This window comes from Tympanuchus pallidicinctus, unplaced genomic scaffold (assembly GCF_026119805.1).
Source record: "Tympanuchus pallidicinctus isolate F22 unplaced genomic scaffold, pur_lepc_1.0 scaffold15, whole genome shotgun sequence".
Lineage (NCBI taxonomy): Eukaryota > Metazoa > Chordata > Aves > Galliformes > Phasianidae > Tympanuchus > Tympanuchus pallidicinctus.
In genome coordinates this window covers 1,613,228-1,636,678 of record NW_026294669.1, presented here as the reverse complement: position 1 = coordinate 1,636,678, position 23,451 = coordinate 1,613,228, and the positions used below count along the sequence as shown (strand labels likewise).

The 23,451-nt window shown below is 37.8% G+C and overlaps 1 protein-coding gene across 50 annotated transcripts in view; it reads right to left on the bottom strand.

The window, feature by feature from the left end:
• NEB (nebulin) overlaps positions 1-23,451 on the bottom strand; it is a 125,512-nt gene that overhangs the window by 93,568 nt on the left and 8,493 nt on the right. For all 50 annotated transcript variants that reach the window (XM_052675144.1, XM_052675150.1, XM_052675152.1 and 47 more), the window contains 30 exons: positions 22,526-22,633; positions 21,686-21,790; positions 21,276-21,380; positions 21,076-21,180; positions 19,999-20,103; positions 18,174-18,278; positions 17,895-18,002; positions 17,034-17,150; positions 16,308-16,409; positions 16,120-16,227; positions 15,922-16,026; positions 15,172-15,270; positions 14,217-14,321; positions 13,768-13,875; positions 12,653-12,964; positions 11,235-11,441; positions 10,904-11,008; positions 9,762-9,869; positions 8,861-9,172; positions 7,841-8,047; positions 7,005-7,109; positions 6,745-6,852; positions 6,254-6,565; positions 5,411-5,617; positions 4,436-4,540; positions 3,539-3,646; positions 1,872-2,183; positions 1,524-1,730; positions 943-1,047; positions 679-786 (listed from right to left, as the gene is read on the bottom strand). In XM_052675144.1, coding sequence (XP_052531104.1) covers positions 679-786; positions 943-1,047; positions 1,524-1,730; positions 1,872-2,183; positions 3,539-3,646; positions 4,436-4,540; positions 5,411-5,617; positions 6,254-6,565; positions 6,745-6,852; positions 7,005-7,109; positions 7,841-8,047; positions 8,861-9,172; positions 9,762-9,869; positions 10,904-11,008; positions 11,235-11,441; positions 12,653-12,964; positions 13,768-13,875; positions 14,217-14,321; positions 15,172-15,270; positions 15,922-16,026; positions 16,120-16,227; positions 16,308-16,409; positions 17,034-17,150; positions 17,895-18,002; positions 18,174-18,278; positions 19,999-20,103; positions 21,076-21,180; positions 21,276-21,380; positions 21,686-21,790; positions 22,526-22,633 — 4,413 coding nt within the window. The remainder of the gene's footprint in view (positions 1-678; positions 787-942; positions 1,048-1,523; positions 1,731-1,871; positions 2,184-3,538; positions 3,647-4,435; positions 4,541-5,410; positions 5,618-6,253; positions 6,566-6,744; positions 6,853-7,004; positions 7,110-7,840; positions 8,048-8,860; positions 9,173-9,761; positions 9,870-10,903; positions 11,009-11,234; positions 11,442-12,652; positions 12,965-13,767; positions 13,876-14,216; positions 14,322-15,171; positions 15,271-15,921; positions 16,027-16,119; positions 16,228-16,307; positions 16,410-17,033; positions 17,151-17,894; positions 18,003-18,173; positions 18,279-19,998; positions 20,104-21,075; positions 21,181-21,275; positions 21,381-21,685; positions 21,791-22,525; positions 22,634-23,451) is intronic.

The following is a 23,451-nucleotide window of genomic DNA, read 5'->3' as shown; positions in this document are numbered from 1 at the left end:
AAACTGACTCCCCTGGAGAGGAAGAGTGCATGGCTCTAACAGTGGCCTCCTGTGCCACTGATGTATATAGTCACAGCCCAAAGGCTGTCACACTGCACTATTTTGATAACTAAAACAATCAGCTTAAGCATTGACCACGTGTCCAATGACTGATGAAATCTCCTCCATAAATACAGGAGTTGACATTAATATCAAGTTACGGAAAATAACAACAAGACATGTCACCATATCTACTTCTGAGCTGTAAAGAGGATTTCAAAGTAGAGGCACTGGGACCAACTTCCTGATGCACTGAAGACATAACATCCAAATCACAGAATCACAGAATCACCCGGGTTGGAAGGGACCTCAAGGATCATGTAGTTCCAAACCCCTGCCTAGCAGGGCCACCAAACATCCACATTCAGACACATCCAAAAGAAGCAGACAATTCAGTTCAAATTGCTCCTAACTTCCTATGACCAGCCACTTCATGGATGGACCACAATCTTTCTGAAGTGCCAAAATATAAGAATCATTCTTCTTAAAATGTTGTCTTCACTGACAAAAATGGACCAGGAATGTTTTTAAATGTTTTTATCAGCAATTTTTTTGTTGTGGTTTTTTAAACTACAAGTCACTCTTTTACAGAGGGGTCCACATAAGAGTGCACTTCAGACAGAAATAAATGTTGCTTACGTCGCTTGCAATGTCCCTTGAAGCTTTGGCAGCTTTCACTGAAATGGCTTCAGGTGTGAGGTCATAGCCCTTCTTAATCATTTCCTCCCAGCCGAGCTTGTAATGTTTCTAAAATTGAGAACAACTTTGATTAAAAAGCCTCATTAATACACACGCCACCTTCTACTTAGATATTTATTTTGAAATGAAAGGGCACCTTGAAATTGGAAGTAGACTAATTTAACATTAGTTTGAAGTGTAAAAGAAAGCATTAAAAAGCTCTACCTGACTGTAGTTCGCCTTGTTCTGTTTTGCCTGTAGGATATCCGGTGTATCTGGCATCACGTGAACTTGAGTTTTATCCTTTTCCCAGGCCTGAGTATAAGCATGCTATTGAAAAAAGGACATCAGATTATTAGTATAGGTTGACAAAGGCCAGCTCTTACAGGGTTTTCACCCTTCTGTCTGCGCACTTTGATTACAGATGGGTAAAAAGCAGAAGATGTTAACTTAGATTTATTTTCCTATGTGATGACTCAATCCAGAATCAGTGAAATCAGGATCCAGTCTTGCTTTCGTTGAGGCCTACCCACCAAGATTTAACATCAGTAATTGCCATGTAAATATGAGAAAAATAGATGCTGGAGAGGTAGCAATGAAAAAAATGAGCAAAAGATTGATTTAATCAATACCTCTTAGCAGTAACTGAGTATTTCAATTCAGAAAAATTTTGAAAAAGGAGCCATCTTTCAGCAATAGTCATTTTTCCCTGGGGAAACATTGCTACACAAAAGCAGTGACAGAGATTTATACAAAGTTTATTAGTTATATACGAGTGTCTGACAAAATTCCCCATAAAAACTCACTTTATTCATTATATCTGCGTTGTGCTTTGCAAGAACCATATCCATGGCATCAGTGTCTTTTGTAAAAGAAAACGTGCTGGGATGCTGTCGGTATTTCCGGTCACTTGCAATTTCTGTAGCTTTCTTAGATTTCTCCACATCCAGAGAACCAGCAGGACTCCAACCAATACCTTTGAACCATTCATTGTAATCTTGTCTGTATTCATTCTGCCAGCCAGGAAACAAAAGCAAAGATTACAACTCATAAATAGCTCACACTAAATTATTCTTCTTTCCAAAACACTTAAAATGAGGAAAGAAGAAAACAGGCATAGATGTGAACGATAACGAGAAAAAACAGAAACTTACATTACTTTGTATCTGATTCATGTTCCTGTACAATTCAAAACTCATTGCATCTGGCAGAAGCATATAGTGGTGTATCAGTCGTTTGTAGTTTGCATTGGTTACACGATCTTGTGCCTCCTTAGCTGCCATGATACTGAGTGCATCAGAAGGTGTTTGGTAATGAGTCTTGCTTGCCTCATAGGCCTTCTTGTATTCACGATCAGACTGCATCTTAGCCACTTGCATATAATGGACAAGTTTAGGATCATCCTGAAGGCTGCGGAAGCCTACAAGCTTTCCCTTGTCTTGCTCATAACCTAATTTGTATTTATACTGTGCAGAGAACAGAGACAGAGATTTTAGTCCTACTTTCATTTGTTTAACAAGCAATATCTACCTTCTAAGGAAAAAAAAATTAGAATTTTCACATTATTAAACAAATACTAAGAATATGGAGGTGGTAGTTCTGTCTGCTTCTCGTCACAGTGCTTAACAAGCATCAAAATTCTATGAGGGCCCCATCAAATCCAGTATTCATATAACATTTTCTTGAGAAATGGAATTTCCATAAGCTACTTTATTCTGCTTTTGCATGGGGTTCAATGTAACTCGGGATGCACTTGCTTTCTAACCTCATCATAAATGGTACAAAGAGAATATGAAGCAGACTGGCAAAAACCCAAACCACCACAGTAGATCTGAAGGTAGTCCTTTGGAAAACATGAACTTGTTCTTTCTACACTAGAGCTTAGAGATAACCTTACTAGCTCTAAGATGAACTATCACAAGCACTAGAAAGTAAGGTGCCTCAGCCCACACTGCTCTCTGTCATTATGTTTGTACTACTACCATTATTCAGCTTGAGTAACAATCTTAGTGATAGTCTGAGCCACGATCAGAAAACTTGAATTTGTATCTAAAGACTGGACATAAACCAACAGATCAGTATGGCACTTCCATGAAGTTAATTTGCTCAAATGAATCATGATTTCAAGATACACAGGATCTTTTTGCATTTGTTTAATTTATAAAACCACTGGGTTGATTTCTTAAATCCTTTCTCAATCTCTAACCAGCTCTGGACCATGGACTTCACAGACCAAACATCAGTTCCATTTTCCTTAACTACTCAATACCTGGTGAGAACTGAGGGACTGTACAGCCCTCACACTTAGAGCAGTGGTGGAGCAAATTGATTTTTCAGTGGCTGCTCCATCTCATATGTCGCCAAAAAAGACAGAAGGCTAAAAAAAATAACGTGTCCTTAGGCCCTAATTTCACTGCTCTCCCAGGCTGGTTTTACCACAGGAAAACCCTTGTCACTGATACACAAAGGATTTCAGGATGGTCACGATTCCAGAAACTTGTATTCTCTGCATTCAGTTTAAAGATGAAACTTAATAAGGCTATCACTAAAAGAACATCCCAGAAGCAAGAGTAATTCAAGGCTATATTTGTTCTTTTCCAATTCTTGCAAGACTAACATGTGTATACCTTTCTTCTGAGAGTCCTCCATGCATCTCCTTACCCTCCTAATGGAGAATTTGTACTTTAACCATGCTAGGAAATGCATTAAAATATATCAGAATTATTACAAACAAGAGAATAAACAGCCTTCATAGAACTGGCATTTTGAATTGTGCCAAGAAAATGAAATTGATTGTTGTTTTTTTTTTTCCAGAACTTACATCACTAGCAATGTCCCTAGAAGCTTTGGCAGCTTTAATAGGGATAGCATCAGATCTGAGATCGTACCCCTTCTTTCTGGCTTCTTCAAAAGAATGTCTATACATTTTCTGTGAAAGGAAAGAAAAGACATCCCTTAAAAATGCAAAATACAAAACATGTACTTAAAAAGAAGTCGCACAGTATACATTTTATATGTCAGCCTGAGACACAGACTATTCATATGTTTAATATTCTTTGAAAAGCTGTTTAAGCCATTCAGGCACACAAAAACATGGATTCACCTTCAAAATTAACTCCAGTCCTTAAATTTACCAATGAATGCACCTGAACTGCACTACAACCAGTAAAAGTACCTAAAACAAAAGAGCAAATACCTGCATTTCTTTCACGTGTGCACAAAAACTGGTGAAAATTTGCATCTAAAAATGAGATTATTTATTCATATGCAAATAAAGATGTGTACAATTACAATTTTTATTTAGCATATGCAGATTTAGCAAATAGCTACTGAGAAATGGTCTATGATGTTACATAAAGAGTAAGTTCAACCTCCCAGAAAGAACTCTGAATCCACTACATAACGCTGTGTATTAGAAAATAAAATAATAAATACAGAAACAACATGAATGGTGCTCAAACTGTATTATCTTGTTAATGATCATTATATTTTAATGACCTACATGAATGCTACATAACCTGTCCATAAATACCATTGCTTTTTCTTGACAGCTTTTGGTATTTAATTTCAGGGAAGGACAGTGAGAAAAGGAAAATAGCATATTGTAGAACCAACACAGGTTAACAAGGTCAGTATTACAGAAACTTTCCTATGCTGTTACTTATTTCTAATTAAAAAAAAAAAAAAAAAAAAGCAACTTTTTACAGACAGTACTCACATCACTTATATTAAATGCATTAGCTTTCGCTAAAGCAAACTGTGGAATATCTGGTGTTATGTGAACCTTCTTCTTATCCTCTTCCCATGCTTGTTTATATTGGTGCTAGAAGAAAAAAGCAAAAATCACCTGTTTACCAAAAAATGTTAACTGTAACTATTTTTAAGTATCACCTTTCTCTACAGTAATGCAATTGTTAGTATAGTAAGACCACCCACATTTTTTTACCTAGCTCTTACAAAGATAACTGTGCAAGACTGCAATAGAAGTTGAAGAAATACCAATCTTGTTACAGTATTTTACTGCTTGTCTCTCGTCCACGTCAGAAGGTATAAAAAGAAGTGTTAAAAGGATAAGCTAATAACCTTCCAAGCAAGGTGGCTAACAGCCTATCTCATATAAAAGAAGCATCAATTGATGGAGAAATCCTCCTTTTCTTAGAAGAAGTAAAATGTAAAGAAAAGGCACCTAAAACTCAGGGGATCCTTCCAAACACAGTGCACATGAACACGAGACACCTCTAAAGGACAGCAGTGGATTCTGCCAGTTCAGCAGAAGAATTAGAAAATCAGTATCTCAATATATAGTGTTATATCAACATAACACTATTGTTTAACCAGCAATTCCACAGTGATATAATAGGCATCGGATAATACAGGCTGTACAGACCATATGTTTAAAAGTTTAAATGCTGCTTTCAAAAGGGACTCACCAATATTTTCAGCCCATAACCTTACACTATTAGAATTGTACAATCTGTAATGCTGAGTAGTCCTTATGAAGAAATTATCAGGGTTATGCTGTGCGTTAAGATACAGTCTGGCTCTATTAAGATGAAATACAGTGACGGTCAAGCGTTTCCATTAGCTGCCCAAGCTGACAAATGCAGAAGTTATTAACCCAAAAGACTACATCAGGTATAACTGCTACCTCATTTCTGAAAACTTAAATAAGTTGTGATGAACATTTCCTCACCTCATCCATGATTTTAGCGTTATGCAAAGCTAAGGCCATATTCATGGAATCCACAGGAACAGAATACTTCAACTTGTCTGGATGCTGACGGTATTTCTTTTCACTAAGAATTTCCGTGGCTTTCTTGTTCTTCTCAGCCTCCAGAGAGCCCAGTGGCATCCATCCAGCACCCTTCATACTTTCATCATAGTCTGCTCTGTATTGATTCTGGAAGCAGAAGAAAGTAATTAAACGCACATGTATGTCTGAAGATGTTGACACATCTTCCTGTATTTAATGTACAATGGATTTTCAATGCACTTATTTTAAGAAGAATCAAACAGTATCAAGATACATCCAGTGTCTTTTCAGGAGTTCTTTTTTTTTTTTTTTTAAAGTACTATCTGTACTTTATCATACCACTTGTAAAGTGCATTTATAATAAAATAATAAGAATATATTATATATATATATATATGTGTGTATATATATGTGTATATATGTGTGTGTGTGTGTGTGTATCTTCTCTAGAGTCTAAAGTGAAGCTTCTCATTGCCTTGCCCTGTAGAAAAGGACAGCTGCTGAGGAGTGGTAGGATGTATAAGCAGCTTGCATCCATTTCACTCTATAAACATAATTATCTCTGAGCCTGAATTCTTTTAATGATAAATGTAATTCAATATTTCAGAGTCTTCAAAACATACCATAGCTATCATTGTTGGAGGTCTCATTTTATTTACAACATTTTAGCATTTAACTGAACTATTTTCACTAAGAAAAATCTTCCATTTATCTTACCATATTCTCTCATAAACTAAACATCATTGTACTGGCAAAGCAAAGGCTGAAGAGTCTCTCACTTACATTACTTTGTATCTGCATCATGTTTTTGGCTAATTCAAGACTCATAGCATCAGGTAAAACATTGTAGATATGGATCAAGTTTTTGTAGTTTGTATTTGTAGCCACTTCCTGTGCTTTCTTGGCTGCCACAACGCTGAGCATGTCAACTGGAGTATGGAAGTTAGTCTTTGCCTTCTCGTAATCTTTCTTGTATTCACGATCAGATTGCATCTTAGCCACCTGCATGAAGTGCACCAGCTTGGGGTCGTCTTCAAGGCTGCGGAAGCCAATATGCTTTCCTTTTGCTTTTTCATAGGCTAGTTTGTATTTATACTGAGAGCAGGAAAGAGAAACAATGACAGAAGAAGAAAAAAAAAGTACATTATTAGGAGAGCAAGTACTGCAAAGGCTTATCGCAGCAAACATGCAACTGAAGCCATATTTGGGTACAACAGGGCAAAGTTCTGACTGGTTCTGAAAAGATTCTGAATGCTGCTGATAAACACACTTACATCACTTGCAATGTCCTGGGAAGTTTTGGCTGCTTTTATTGGAATAGCATCAGGACGCATGTCATAACCTTTCTTCTTGTCTTCCTCCCATCCAGCTTTGTATAGTTTCTAATTTAAAACAGAAAAGAGAACAGGTACTCTATTAGGAAGGCAGAAGTACTGAAGTACTCCTCAATATTTTCCAAAAAGACCTAAGAATTACACCAATTTTTTATCTATGCAACAGACATTGAATGTCCTCACTGAACACAGCAACTTACATTACTCATTGTGATCTGGTTCACTCTAGACTGCAGAATTTCTGGAGTATCTGGCATAACATGAATGCTGGTCTTCTCTTTATTCCATTTATCAGTGTAGAGCCTCTGCAATTACAAAGACTTAGCACTGAAATTACACTCACAAAATACAAGCTTGCTTCTGTTTTGCTCGAGCGCAGTAAATAATATTTTACAGTACAAAGTCGCATAAGCACTAAAGATAACAAACAACTGCAGGGTGCCAACATTATATTCCTCATCTTCCTTTAGTATTTCATTTGAGAAACTTGAAAAGTACCTTTTGATAACTACTAAATATTTAAACTGAACATTTTAAGTCTGCAGCCTTCCCTTCTTTATGTATATCCTTAAATGCAAAGCACAGGTGGTTCTTTTTCCACGCACTCTCTTTCCACAGCAAACGAAGAATAAGTTCCAGTGGTGTTTGAGATAATTAGGAACAAACTTAAACAATTCCCAGTTTCTTACTGATGCTTGCAAAAGCAGACAGAATTTTACAGGATTTGGTTCAGCTCACTATTAACACTACTTTCTGTAGAAAAAGAGCAAAGGTTACCAAAGCACTAAAAATCTGCACAGGACAGTTTTGATCATAGGCACAGAAGTGAAATATTTAATCTTTATGAACTTGAAATGAAACTCTCTTAATTATGCTTACAGTCTGAGGCTTCTGTTAACTCTTAGTGTCCAATGTTGACCAACTATACCAATGTACCCACCGGAAATTCTTACAAGCTCCGTGGGAATGCAACTGTTGCACATTTTGCAAGATGAAGACCCATGGCTTAGCTGTGATCACCTGAACAAGTCCTCACCTTATTCATAGTCTTGGCATTTTGTTTAGCTAGCACTTGCTCCATTGCATCCAGTGGAATGGAGTACTTCAGCTTGTCGGGGGGCTGGCGATATTTCTTTTCGCTGAGAATATCTGAAGCTTTTTTGGCCTTTTCTACATCCAAGGATTGAATCGGCAGCCAGCCAACTCCTCTCAGCCAGTTATTAAAGTCTGCTTTGTACACGTTCTTTTAAGAAATAAACAAGGCAAAACAGCGAGATGAGGGAAATCAGAATGCCCATACATACAGAAAATAAACCAACACAAACAGATGAGGCCTTAAACCTCCTCCTGGCCATTCATTTTTAAGTAGAGTCTACACCAGCTTGCCAAAACCACTGATGTTTTCCAACTGCTCAGCAAAACACTAAAAATCATTAGGGATAAAGAAACTATTTTCACTAACCCAACATTCAGAACTCACACTACGTAACAGATGCACAGACTTTCACACAAACTTTGAGCAGCAAATATGAAAAACTGACAAAAACAAACTCAGTTTTTTTAACGACACTCTTGGTTAATCAGCTCAGTTCACAGTGGAACTAATTCACTGTCAATCTTTTTCTAAAGCTTCTGCTTGGTGGCCTGGTTCTATGCCTCCTGAAGAGACACCATTTCTATTTAAACATACTTTATAAAGTGGCTTTTATAGCAGATAACGGTATGAAAATGCTGAAAAAAAAGTGGAACAATGTTAGAAATATGAGGGAGTTGATCAGATCTGCATCAGTAAAAAAGAATACAAAGGATCTGTCTCAGGACATTAATTTGCTGAGCAGTCAAATACATGGAGACACGAAGAAAGTTATCTAAGTTCCCTAGAACTTATCAACTGCACATACTTACAGCAACCTCTGGAAAATATCCAGCTCAAGACCAGATCTCAATCTACCTTTAATCCGATATACCCTTAATCTCATTTTCTAGCCTTGAAAGGTTAACACTGTGACACAGTAATACTGAACAGAAAAAAGTGAGCTGCTTAACCATTACATACATCACTCTGAAGCTGCATCATGTTTCTTGATAGCTCCAGATTCACAGAATCAGGCAAGAGAGTATAATGGTGAATGAGCTGTTTATAGCCCATGTTTGTAACGGCCTCCTGAGCTTTCTTGGCAGCTGTCACACTGAACATATCCAGGGGAGTGTGATATTTGGTCTTGGTCACTTCATAATCCTTCTTGTATTCACGCTCTGATTGCATTTTGGCCACGTTCATGTAATGAACAAGTTTGGGATCATCCTGCAGGCTGCGGTACCCAACCTGTTTGCCTTTATCTTTCTCGTACGATTCCTTGTACTTGAACTAGAGACAAAGCAAAAGAAATCTTTATCTACTTTGGAAATACAAAACATACAATTGATAACTTTAAGACACTGAAATTCAAACAGAATTCATTTCCAGCCTTTTACAGAAGTTAGTAAATTTATTCCTGTGTTTCAAATCTCCTTTCACAGCTTGCTTCAGATGGCACACCAAACTTTCACGTGGCCAAATGAAGCTGCCTGAGAAGAGCCACATATCTGTACAGTTCATGAATGTCAGACAAGTAGATGTACAGGTCTTCATATGTACAGGTCTGTTCAAATGGCAGCTAAGAACACAGAATAGATAAGCTGTCACACAGAAACTAGCAAAGAAGCTGGTGGACTTTAAGGGTATAGAACACAGCCCCAGCTCACCAGCAGTCACATTAAAACATAACTCCAAAGAAATACCTTTTTTTCTTCAGGTTCACATGAACACCTGAATTTTCTTGTACCATCAGAATTTCAACACCCGGTGTCAAGTGTTTATACATCATTACACGTACATAGCACATGCTCTGTAGCATGATGTGCTCCAGAAAGAAGGCAATAGACTTTTGCACTCCTCTTATGCAAAACATACTTACATCACTTGCAATATTTCGAGATGCTTTAGCAGCAATAATAGGAATGGCATCTGGTTTCAGATCGTATCCTTTGGCAATGGTTTTTTTCCAGTCTGCTTTGTAGTTAGCCTTATGGGAAAAAATAGGTAAGTCAGGAGTGTCACAGTAAGAAATATTAACATGTCTAAGTCTTTATTTTTATTGTATTAATGGTGATCAAAACATCAGTCTGTGCAACTGCAAGGAGAAATGCTAACCTCTACACAACCTGCAGCTGTATCACGACAAATTTACTACAACCATAGTTCAAGACAATCAGTTTAATGCATGTAACTAAATCTTTAACTCAGTTTTTTTTCAGTTTCCATACAGAACAACTCAATCAGCAGAATTTTTGCCCTTTGTAACTTTTTCACTTCCTTTTTGACTTCACTGAACCTTCAGGCAATTTTTTTTTCCTATGAGCTTCAAAATCAAGACCTCTGGTTTGAAGGAAGCAGCCTGGCTGATTTCTAATTAGGGGTTAGAATCTGGACAGACTAACAGCATTCCATGGCTTTTCAAAGGATGGAATGAAAGGATACATCTATTTCTAATTTTAACTCCTGGAGGCCTGATAACACCACCAAAAGATGTATCATCAGAATGGTAATAAAACTATCAGTGGAGATCCTTACATTCTTGGACAGATGCAAAACAGGAGTGGAAAGCAGTCAGACTGAGAGCTGAACAACAGGAAAAAAGCATTACTTCTCTACTTTTCTCATATTTCCTTTGAAAGCTCAGCAGCAGGAGGCAAAACACACAGAGAAGCTGCACTGCTTTCCTCTGCAACACGTTTTGTACAACAGTGAGGAACGTTAGCTTCCAAACCCATATGCATTTGAATAATAAGTCATGACCTTATCCTCAGTCAGGCTCTCCCACCAGTCTGCCAACAGATCACTGAAATGCCTTCATGTTCAGCAGTGCTCAAAGACACAACTAAACATTTGCTTAACAGGTGTAAAACCCATTGACTTCTACAAGTAAGTAGTGGCTCACCTGAACAGAGAGCTTGCACATTTCTGTATTTAGTATCATAGTATGAAGATAGAAAAGGTCATTTTTCTATTAAGAAATGATGAATATATTATTGAATGCACTATTGGTTGCATACTCACGTCACTTAAATTGAAGGCGTTGACCCTTGCTTGAATAAACTGAGGGACATCAGGATCAAGCTTGTATTTGTGCTTTACTTTTTCACCCTCTTGCTTATATGCTACCTGCACAGTAAAACAAACAAACCTCTGTTAATAAGAACACAGCAAGTAATATTAGTACTAACAAAGAGACAAAACAAGTGCCCTTAATTCCTACCAACAAATTACAATTTTACTATTTGTACATTTTTTAAACTCTACAGTTTCTAAGATGGAACATCAGAGAGAAGAATCATAAACCCATGGTAAGAAATAAAACCTCCGTATTGCATCAGTAACAAATACTTACATCACTCAGTTGCTTGGTGTTGTGCTGAGCTAGAACCATTGTCACTGAGTCTGGCACACTGGTAAACTTGATGGTGTCTGGGTGCTGACGGTACCTCTTCTCATTTAATGCATCCCCAGCCTTTTTAGCTGTTTCCACATCCAGAGAGCCGAGAGGACTCCATCCAATACCCTTGAACCAACTGTTATAGTCTTGTTTGTATACATTCTGAAGGACAGAAAGACAACATGAACCAAGATTATCCCACGGAACTGTTTAAGCAATAGTCACAGAGCCTCACTCCTATGTTCTACATTAGCAGGAATATCTTATAAATTCTGAAAAGGAATAACAAATTATTATTGTTTTTTTTCATTTCTGTCATTTCATAAGTAAGAAAGTAAGCTACTGTATTTTTTCCTCCTCATTTATTTCTCATAAACATTAACAACTTTCAGTATTTACTAAGCTTCTTTTCTCCTACCCTTGTAAAAATTTCACCAATCTCCAATCATTAATAACTTCTAAACTAAAATAAGGTGTTCACTGACCACAGTTCAATTTGGTCTGTGTTCCAGCAGTCTTTATCAGAGCTGGTCTTTTACACAAAGGCCCACAGAGCAGAGACTTAATTTTTTTCCCTCCTATAATTCCTTCCCCAGTAAAATATGCAGAATTTACATCTAGAGGCTTCAAGTAAAAAAACCTACCCAGGCTACAATTAAGCAGGTAATACACAAAGTATCAATATTGACATTGTGATACAGTCAGCAAACAGCCTGAATGCAAGGATATTACAGACATTTCTAAACTCCTTCCATGGTCTAAATTCAAGAGCTGAAATAGAGAGAGGGAAACTCCACAGCATCCAAACAACTGCAGAGTGCAACCTGGTATGCTCAATCATTTCAAACTCTGTATCTGCAAGAACAACCAAGACAGTCCTGCAAGAAATCTCCTATGCTACAGATCTCCAGAGGAGGTATCCCTGGTATCCCTAATGCAACCAATAGCTAGTTTGTTCCCTCCATCATGCTATTGGCTTGCAGTTCACCTATGCTACCACATCTGTCTCACTCAAAGACAAAACAGGGAAACTTGAAAGTCTTAAAGAATAAAACCAAATTATGTTAGTTGCAAAATAAAAGCTCTCTGAAAAAAAATTAAAAAGAAAATAAATTCATTTGCATGCCATAATCCAAAAAGCTGCTCTTCAGAGGCATGCCACCATCAGAATCCTTTTGAGTGCGACTCACCTGGAATGTTGTACTTCTAAATTCCACCAGCTGATACTTAAAGTTTCTAATGCTCGTCCCCAGGACATAATGAAAACAAACCATTCCCATACAGTGATGGCAAATTTCACTGAATAAAAATACCTATTTTATGCTTTTTGTGTAGGAAAACATCAGTGAGACAGCAGTCACTGAAATACTCACATTGCTCTGAATTTGCATCATGTTCTTTGCAAGCTCAACATCCATAGCATCTGGCAGATATGTGTAGTGATGGATCAGATTTTTGTAGTGGGCAGTGGAAGCTACGTCCTGAGACTTTTTTGCAGCCTGGATACTGATTGTGTCAGGAGGTGTGTGATAGACAGTCTTGCTCTTCTCATAGTCCTTCTTATATTCACGATCAGACTGAATCTTTGCAACATGCATGTAGTGAACGAGCTTGGGGTCATCCTGCAGGCTTCTGAAACCAACCTGTTTTCCTTTAGCCTTTTCATATGCTTCTTTGTATTTATACTAGAGTCAGAGAAAAAGAGATCAAATATATTGTCACATAGCTACTGATGTCTAAACTTAAAAAAGAGAGAAGAAATCTGTTATGACTTTCATTGAGAAGGAAATATGCGACCTGTTCAGGAACATTAGCCTAAATAGCATACCCACCAATACCAGCTTTTCTTTTTCCACCATCTAAGGCTATGCACAACAGGTTATACACATAACAATGATTCACCAGCCACAGCTTTCCTTGAAAGGAAGTGAAATCGTTTCCTTAAAATTACTGTGCTGAGAGGTGCATGAAAAACATTAAAACAATTGAGACAATCCATCTCTCTCACTCGAATAGCAAAAAGAGCACAACTGAGAAGCTTCCTCTCCTTAACCGAAAGCACCGAATCATAATCTACTTCATCAATTTGTGCTACATGGCTTCCAACTCATTTATAAGCTGTACTCATCCACCTACCTCAAAACTACCTCAGTATATTCTGTCTCACAGTCTAAGCAGATGCTAATGTAGCTAATTCACTGGAAATCTGTCAGCAAATGACTGCAAGAACTACTGATTTCATCTCTCCCGTGAACAGTGGTTTAGGAAACACAGCAACACAGTACAGTAGCAGCTGCTTATCTAAAGCAAATGTGATTAGAATAAAAGATGTTTTACACAAACCAACACTTCGAGAAGACCGAGAATGTCTTTCTCCATTAGTGACTCTAGTGAGACTCATGGAATATTTATGGTCTACCACATGGCATGGAGTGGTTGACATTTTTACTAAATGCCTAAAACAAGTGTACCTGGGATAGATACTTACATCACTAGCAATGTTTCTTGATGCTTTTGCTCGAGTAATTGGAATAGCATCAAGTGACACGTTGGTCCCTTTAGCTATTAGATCGTGGTAGTCCTGTTTATAATAGGCCTAAAAAAGAAAACCAGTATTATTCTAGAGAACCTACTATTCAAATGAATTATAAGAAAATAAAAGCTACACAAAAGCTACTCCAGACAAATCTTTAGTATGAGATGCTTCCTTTAGTGTTCATTACTTCTTTATTAATTAAACTAAATTAATTACATGATTACACGAGTAGCTGGGATTTGCTTGGAAATTCAAACGATGCCAAGAGTGAAAAATTACAGTGATATAAGTTGATTATAAAGAACTGTGCATCAGTGAAAGAAATCTGCAATATGAGCACATCTGTAAGATCCTCAAAAATTCAAGAGCAATGTGTAAAACATTATAAAGTCATCACTTACATCACTGACATTTGCAGCATTGTATCTGGCTTGGATAAACTGTGGGACATCTGGGGGGAGAGTGTATTTATGTTTCACTTCTTCTCCGGAAGATCTGTAGAGTCTCTGTAAAATACACCATACATAAATAAATTCTTTCCTTGTACAAGCAGCACCAGTTCACTGTGAATCAATTGAGGATTTAGGTTTGATTTTTGCAAATGTATGTTGTCACTTATCTCATAAAGATGGAGACTGCACTTTTCATACAGGATTAGTGATCTTATTGATGGAAGAAACAAGCCCTAAATGCCCCGTGCAGTCCTTCGCTCAGAAAGGTCTTTACTCAGGGCTCTGCAGCACAGCCTTACGAGGAGCAGTCAAGGGAACTGGGATTATTTAGTCTAGAGAGGAAGAGGCTCAGGGATGACCTTATTGCTCTCTACAATTCCTGCAGGGTGGTTGTGATGAGGTGGGGGTTGGCCTCTGCTCCCATGTAACTAGCAATAGAAATAGCTGAGCCAGGGCAGATTCAGATGGGATGTCAGGAAATACTTCTCCAAGGGGGTGGTCAGGCACTGCAATGGGCTGCCCAGGAAGGTGGGGAAAGTCACCGACCCAGGAGGTACTGAAGAAACATTCAGATGTTGTACTGAGGGCATGGTTTAGTGGGGAATATTGGTGATAGGTGGAGGGTCAGACTGGATGGTCTTACAGGTCTTTTCCAACCTCGGTGATTCTATGATTCTATGACATGTATACCTCCTTTAAAAAAAAATAAATTAAGAAGCCTGATTTCTAGGAGAGCTTTCACTGGAACAGGCTTCATAAGTGTCCTTGTCCATGTCTGTGCAAACATACACACCCATCTTCACCTATACTTTCAATTCAGGAATTGTCTTAAAATTGGAAAGTGGCCGCAGTGCAGAAACGTGTGGTCTCAGAGTACAGTGACATGTCTGGTATGCTCACTTACATCACTCAGCTGCTTGCTATTGATCTCTGCTTGCTTCTGCACTGGAGAGTCAGTCACTTGAGTAAATTTGATCTGATCAGGATGCTTTTTGTAGGTGTGCTGAGGGTAAATAATAAAAACATTCATTGTAAGTGTATATAAGCACATCTTCCTGTTAAATAAGACACAGTGATGTAGCATTACTGGGGATAGCTGGCAGTTATGAATGGTGTAGATAAGCACTGTCCTGCACAATAACTCTGACGTTACTTTTTAACACTATCAGAGCCCAAATAAACTTTTAAAGTATTTTAAAAGTACAAACACAAAATATTTGAAGGTATATAAATATTACCACAGACAATAAATGATATGAAATATAAAATATTACACATAAATACATATTTTAAAATACTTTCAAGTATTAATAATTACAATTTGTACTAATAAAATAACCACAGCATGTTGAAGCATTTTAAAAAGCTTTAATGTAAAAATATGCTGACTTAAGCAAGTAGATGCTTGAGGGTCATTTTTTGTTTTGTTACTGTTGTAATTATTTGGTTCTATTTGTTAGATGCTGTTATAACTGTCTTGATCACTAGGTGTCACAAAAGACTTCTAAAATACAGGTGAACATGGCTTATGAAAGTCACTATGCCAAGAAAACCACGCTCAAAAATTAATAGGAATCAATGTAAACTTTCAGACATCTCAGAGCAGATGCCCTGCATTTAACTGGCTATCTGATAACCACTGCCCTATACTTACATCTTTACACTGCTCTAGCTTCTTAATAGCTTCATATTCTTGAGTTATGGTCTGAGGGAAGTAGCATTTTGTCTTTTCTTCCTCATAATCCGCTTTGTAATTTTTCTAGGGATAAAATGAACATTCCATAAGAAAACAGAATTGAGCTTTCTCCAAATTAAAACAGGATGGCAAGAACAGAATGACAGCCACACTCACATCACTCTTCATAGCTTCGACTTTCATACAGTGGATCTGGTGTGGGTCCTCAAAACTGCCCAAATAGTGTCCCAAGATATTCTTTTGATAAGCATCTTTGTATTTCACCTGGAAAAACAATCACAAGCTGATAAAGAAAAGCAATCAAGAGTGTCAGTAAGGAAAGATAAGAACTCAGCAACACATACATCACTGAAATTCTTCAGAGCGCTATCAGTCTGGAACTTTGGTGTTTCACAGTAGTTCATGCTTTTTCCTTTGGATTGCTCATAGGCTTCTTTGTATAATTTCTGCAAAAGAAAATAACATTAGATATAATATAATATAGATAATAATAGATATAATAACGATAAGAAAGCAGACTGAACTGAAATGCACTTACAATATAAATTACAACGGTGACTATTAATTTTTAATTCTTTTTAGTGGCTTCTAGGATTGTTAGGAAAGACATGAAGGTTTGACTCATCATTTCTGAATGTCTGATGTTGAGCAATATGAAGTGTCTTTCCAAACAGATGAAAACATTGAGAGAGTAATCAAGAATGTCAATACATTCCTGAAGTGGTATCAAAAATAACAGTATATGTGAATACCTAGGAGTACATATTTTATCACTGCAGACAGCACTTGAAGTTCTAAGCACTAAGGAAGAACCCCCACCTTCTGACCCATTTTTCAAAGGATTATAAAAGAACAATCATTAGCTATCTCCATAGCACATCACACTCAGCTGTAGGGAAATGACTCCTTATAGTGATACCATTCTGGCCAGTAGGATCTCTTGAAAAATACTACATTTATAAAACTAAAAATACTGAGAAATTCAGTGGAGAAGTCAAGAAATGATCAGTTTGGGGTTTGGTTTACTGCCATAACTGACATCCGTGCTGCTATGCTTTGGTAATACTCACGTCACTCAGGACATCTCCTGCAGTCTTTAATTGCCTCAGCAATGGGTTCTCTGTAGCAGGAAGCACGTTATAATCTGCAATGGCTTTGTTCTTCTCATAGTCTGCTCTGTATTTTATCTTTCAAAAATAAAGACAAAAATAATGAGGTTTTTTAAATTGATATTAAAAGCCAAACACTCACTAACTTATATTGTCTTGAAATTTTCTGAAAGGTCTCCACCTGCTTTTAACTCGTGACTCAGAAAGGCAAAGGACCATGAGAAGCACTCAGATCACAGCAGTGCAGGGATCACCAGCTGAGAGGTTGAGTTGAAAGATAATAGATACTATTAATTAGATGTCCTGACCTTGCCAAGCATTCTGACTTCTTAACTACCAGTTGACATATTAGAATAACTACGTTCTTAAAAGCTAATGACAGAAGATTCTCTTCGTCTTTGCTGATGCAAATGCTGTTACAGAAACTGCAGAAGCCAAGCAAATCCAGCATTCCTAACAAAATGCCAGTATAACATCACTGAGATACACTGAGAAAGCATGAATAACTGAAAATATGAAACCAGATTCAGCTAGGTTAGCAGTATTCATCTATTCCAACTAAAACCAGGTAACATAATACAGTAAGAGCAAACCAAAGCAAACTCCATCTCCATGAAAGAGAATACTTCACAGGTACCCTTGCAGAGGATCATAAGCATGGGTAGGAATCACCGAAAGCTTTGGGGTGGCAGGGACACAAGAACACATCTTTTGCACAGAAGAAAATATTTCTGACAGCTGACAAAGCAGCCTCAGCACAAACTGTACTGACTTCAGAACGACACTCCAGCTCTGCAGATGGGAGCAGGCAGAAGGACGTACCTTACTGACATTCTCTGAAACTCGCTTATTAGCTTCATATTCTGGAGTCTCAGTCTGCATAAAGTAGATTTGGTCTTTCACATTTTCAAAGTCTTCCTGGTATTTTTTCTGTTAAGAACAGAGAAAAGTAGGTATCAAATGTACCAAACGTATCAAATGCAGCTGCATTATAAATTAGCCATCCATTAAGAAGCTTAAATAGAAAAAGAGAAACACAACAAGAGACGGAGGAAAATTTGATGAGTGTTCATTTCAAGATCTTCTGAAGAACTGACTTACCATGCTTATGTTTTCTGCATTCATTTTTGCAATTGCAACGTCATAGCACGGAGTTTGACTCCACTTGCCTTTGATCTTGTTTTTATAGTCTTCGTGATAAATAACCTGCAATGAAATTTGAAAAAATAATACTTAATCTCCAGCTCAGTTTTCACTTAGAAGTCTTCTTTTTAAAGGTGCCTCCTATTTTATATCAGCACTACAACCACTTTATCAGTACTGTCAAAACCACGTGAAGTCTGACCTTAGCATTCAGTTTTCACTTATTTTGGTAAGTTTCCTGACTAAAAAGGTTGTACATATTAAATAAGTCATCTATTCCAAATGATAAATAATAAGACTAATAATAAGACTCTCCATGGGATATCACTACCAAATTCCTTCAGTTGTCTCACTATTCACACAACACTGAAATATAATATTGCCCAAAAACTGAACTAGAATTCACTGTCACTGCTTCTGAAACCTATCATAGGACAGAAATGGAAAGTCCTTTCTATACATGGCTTTACTGGTGATTTCTATCAGACTAGGTTCAGAGTAATGGAAATCAAGTATAAACTGTTCAAACTGAAGTTTAAAGTGTTTGAACAATTACTTAAACAGTTACTGCCTGTTTAATTACACAAAAATCTTCCTGACTTTTCACTCAGGGCTCCAAAGGCACTTTCAACCACAGTTGCTCTCCTCATCACAGAAAGCACAACTTGGTATCACACCGATTAAGAATGTACATGTAAAAAAGATTTTTCTGAATGTTATTGTTTGAAGATACATGTATTGTTTGAAGATACATGTTACTATGTTTTATTAATTTTCAAGAATAATCACACTGATCTTCTTGCTTCTCCCATGCAAAAAAAAAAAAAAATAAATCTTGATGCTAATTTAGCTTCTGAGCTACCTCAGGTACAAGAAATTTCCTCTAAACAACACATTACCTTCTGTCACCTTTCAGATGAGTTCACTAGATACTCTTATCCCTCATCTGAAACAGCAGATAATATCCACTATACAGCAACAAAAATCAGGCATGTCTTCCTTACCACAACTAAACTTCAAAGTGAACTAAAAACCTTCTGGCTTAAGAGTTCATATGACTTAGCTCCAATTTCTCCAGCAAAGTTGATCTTCCTCTATTTCACTTCACCTCCTGCATTCCTCACCTGTTCTATTCCATGTAAAATGAACTGCTAGTTATGCCATACAGCTGTGGAATTTACTGTTGAATATTACTTGCTAATTCGGTGTGCAAATCAGGAAAGAGTTACTAATTTCCACAAGTACCCATGAACTTGCATGGGATATGTATGTGGACAACGATCTGACACTGAGAGTAACTTTTAAAAGGTTTTCTCTGCCATCAACTTAGGCACCTTCAAAGATCAGATATCCAACTTAACAGCAAACTGGGATTATTCCTTGTAAGCAAGTAATTCACTCTGAGACCAGATGCATGCTTGCTTTACACTGTTAATTTTGAAGAGAGGAGTAAAATGGATGTTTTATGTTGCACTTTAAAATGCAATGCAGGAGATATTTTTTACAAAAGGAAGAATAGGAACTGATGCATGTATGAGAGAAGCAGAAATGTTTTATGAAACCCAGATTTGCTGATAAGAATGAAATTTTGTCTTTCACTTGAGACTGGACAGGATCTTCTGAGATGTTTTAAAAAGAAAGAAAACGTAAAAGCTGGCTTTCACTCCTGAAAAAAATCAAAGAGATCTTGAGGTCTGGACTTTTCTTTTGCTCTCTGGTACCTTTTTTGCCTGATTCCAAAATGGAAATTTCTGTTGAAGGAAGAGAACTGCATTCTACTCACATCACTCAGCTGCCTTGTCACTTTCTTGGCTTGTTCCACATCAGGTGGATCTGGCAGAGAAGTATATTTAGATTTTCGTTCATCGTGCCCTTTTTTGTAGACAATCTGGAAATAGAAAAGAAGTAAACATTTACAGAAACTGCCCACTGCAATAGTAACATCACATTTAATCTTACCTCTGCTAATGCCACCAGTAACAAAAGTAGTTCTGTTCACAGAAGAACGATAATCTCTTTCAATCAACGTGTTCTGGGGGACTATGGAAAAGTTCACTAGGAAAATTTTCAAGTCTACTACTCTGATGTTTGTGATAAACTGGACACCTGAAATCTTTACATAAGACCTGAAATACTTAGTGGAAGAGTTTTGTGTCTGGCTTTTTTTCCCCTTAGCATCAGCAAATAGCAATACTGAGCATAGCTCATGAACTACTGAGTTTTCTTATCATACAGATTTGCAGATACTTCTCAGGGCCCAGCAAACAGGGCTACCGGGCTTACAGCCAGCCCCAAGAGCTTCTCAACACATTTTGAGAGGTATCTGAGGTCTTACTAGTTATCTGAGGTCTGAAATTATTTCTTTCACTCATAATCCAACATTAAAAAGCCAACAGGTACACACTATAATAAAGAGCTTTCACTTTTCTATAGAAACACCACCACTCTCAGAGGTATCAGCACACATCTATGCATATTTATCTTCTGTTCTGTTACAGAGTCCAGCCAGAAGCCTCTTAAGTTCACAGAATTACAGAATAGCCCAGGTTGGAAGGGACCTCAAGGATCGTGAAGCTCCAACCCCCCACCACAGCAGGGCCACCAACCTCCACATTTCACAGCAGCCCAGGCTGCCCAGGGCCCCATCCAACCTGGCCTTGAACACCTCCAGGGATGGACGGGGCATCACAGCCTCTCTGGGCAGCTGTTCCAGCACCTCACCACTCTCACAGCAAAGAGCTTCCCCCTGACATCCAACCTCAATCTGCCCTCCCTCAACTTCAAACCATTTCCCCTTGTCCTGCCAGCAAGAAGTTACACTGTAGCATGATCCAATTTTCAACCAGGCTTTGATACTTACATCACTCAGAACTTTTTGAGCCTGTGCCACCCTTCTGAGTTCTGGACTGTCATTGTACGGATAGAACAACGTTTTGTCTCCTTCCCAGTCTTCTGTATAGAGTTTCTTAGAACAGAAAAATGGCAGAATAGAGAATGAATTCATTTTTGTCTTGGAATGCTTCTTGAACTCCATCTGACCAAATCGGTGATTCTTCTTACCTTGCTGAACATTGCTGTATTTTTAATTGCATTTACAAGCTCTGGGGCATCAGGGGGAAGTAAGTACTTGTCCTTATTCTCCTCCCAGTTCTGTTTATATAACACCTGGATAGAAAGATCAGCAGGCTAGTTACTCTCTTATTAGAAAAATATTTACATTAGTTAATAAACAGCTTGATGGAAGGCTTTTTTTGCAAAGTGAAGGTATCATACTAATGACATTTAAAAATATGAATTGGAAACATTTAAGATATTTATAAGTGCCTTGATCAACTTATTTGGCCTTCCCCCCTGAGCTTCTAAACTGTTCTATAGACACTGCTTTAGTGTCCTGAAGTGAAAATCTTGCTTTTATCAGTAACTTCATGATCCGTTAACGTTCACAAGCCTCCTGGTAAGCCAAAACTCACCTTGCTCACTTGCTGAGAGACCTTCTTTGCGTGTTCTATATCCCAGGCCTTTTCATCAACGTGGCAAATAGTTCGAGCAGCTTCCCCAGCCATGCGGTATTTCACCTAGAGCAGTGCACAGCAAACCACAGCTGTACTTACAGCTAACACTGACCAGTGTTCTCTTAAAGCAGGATACTGACATTTTGAAACTTGATAACACAAAGATTCTGTATTGAGTGATTTAGGCATGTCATTAACCTTTACCATGGACTAGCCATTGCTTAGAAATAACACCCAGAGAAACAAACAGATTTGGTGAGTTAGCTGAAAAAGAAATGCAGCTTTGAGACAACGTCACGAGCTCTGAATCCAAGCTAGAGTGTAAGCCTATAATCTGAGTTCTTCCTAAGAGTGCTTCCACCTGTATGAGGAGATGGAAATCCCCATGCTATTTGATCTCTCTTAATTTCACAGTCCATTACCACGGACCGTACACCTGAAAGCAATACAGCAGTCACACCACCACAGCAAACCAGTAGATGGAGCACAAAATCATTCTAATGCTGTTACAACAATCCCTTGACAGCAGGCTCAGTCAGCTTTAGCACAGGGATTGCTGCATCACATTCCTCAATACATCCTAAGCCAGGTGTTGAGCAAAATGTAATGGCTACCCATCTCCTGCACACTGGTTAGGTGTCTCCCCACTCAGCTCCGGGAGTTCCTATTCCCAGAGATCCAATTCTCTCCACTTACTCTACAAAGAATTAAGATGCTTTGGATTTTAGCTCCCCAAACTGTGACGTGCACTATTAAAGGGAGACTGGAACTGCAGACAGAACCACAATTGCAATCTACCTCACTGAGCTGATCCTGCACTTTCTTGATTCTCCGAATTTCTGGCGTATCAACTGTGGAAGCATATGGCTTTCCTCTTTCTTTATTGAACTTTTCTTTGTACTTGTTCTGAAAGAAAATAATGAGAAGTGTGATTAAGACACATCCTAAAGCTCTGGCGGAAACGCAAACAGTAATTTTCGATGCATTCATCTGTTTAGTATAGGAGTTTGGGGCACATCACTGAATAATACAAGCTGTCATTACACAAATACATTTGCACAGTTCTGCTTATTTTAACCAACTGATTTTCTTCCATCTGACACAGAAGAAAAAATACATTTCTACCTTCAGCCTGCTTCAGATCTCCTCTGAGTTTATTTGCATTACACATCTCACCCTGATACATTCAGCTACTTGTTTCAGTGACCAAACACAGGGAACACTGTGGGGTGAGAGTAGCAATCTTGGACATGTGATCTCATATAACATTTCAACAGCAAACACTGGTAGGCATCACATTAAATTAGGAAAATTAGGAAAAAAGTTAAAATTAGGAAAAAAGGTCTGACACCATCTTACACCTGCACAGCATAGTTATTTCCACGCCAAAAACACAGTAAAACTGACAGTAATACAGGAATTTGATATGCCATACCAGGAATTTGGGTAGGCGTTGCTCCCACACACTGTGCACAAAATAATTCTTGGATATAGAGAGGGATAGAGAAACATACTGCTGTACAAAACACTGAGGATCACTATTCAATAAACAGTAGCCTCTGCATTTCCTTACTTAAGTATCCAAGTCAGCACAGGAGGCCTCTTAACTGACATCTGAGATAAATCTTCAGGTATCTGCCACAGGCTTTATGTGTCTAAAGATTACTTGATGCACGTAAGCAGGAAATAGGCAAGAGATGAGCTAATTGAAAGAAGGAAACTTC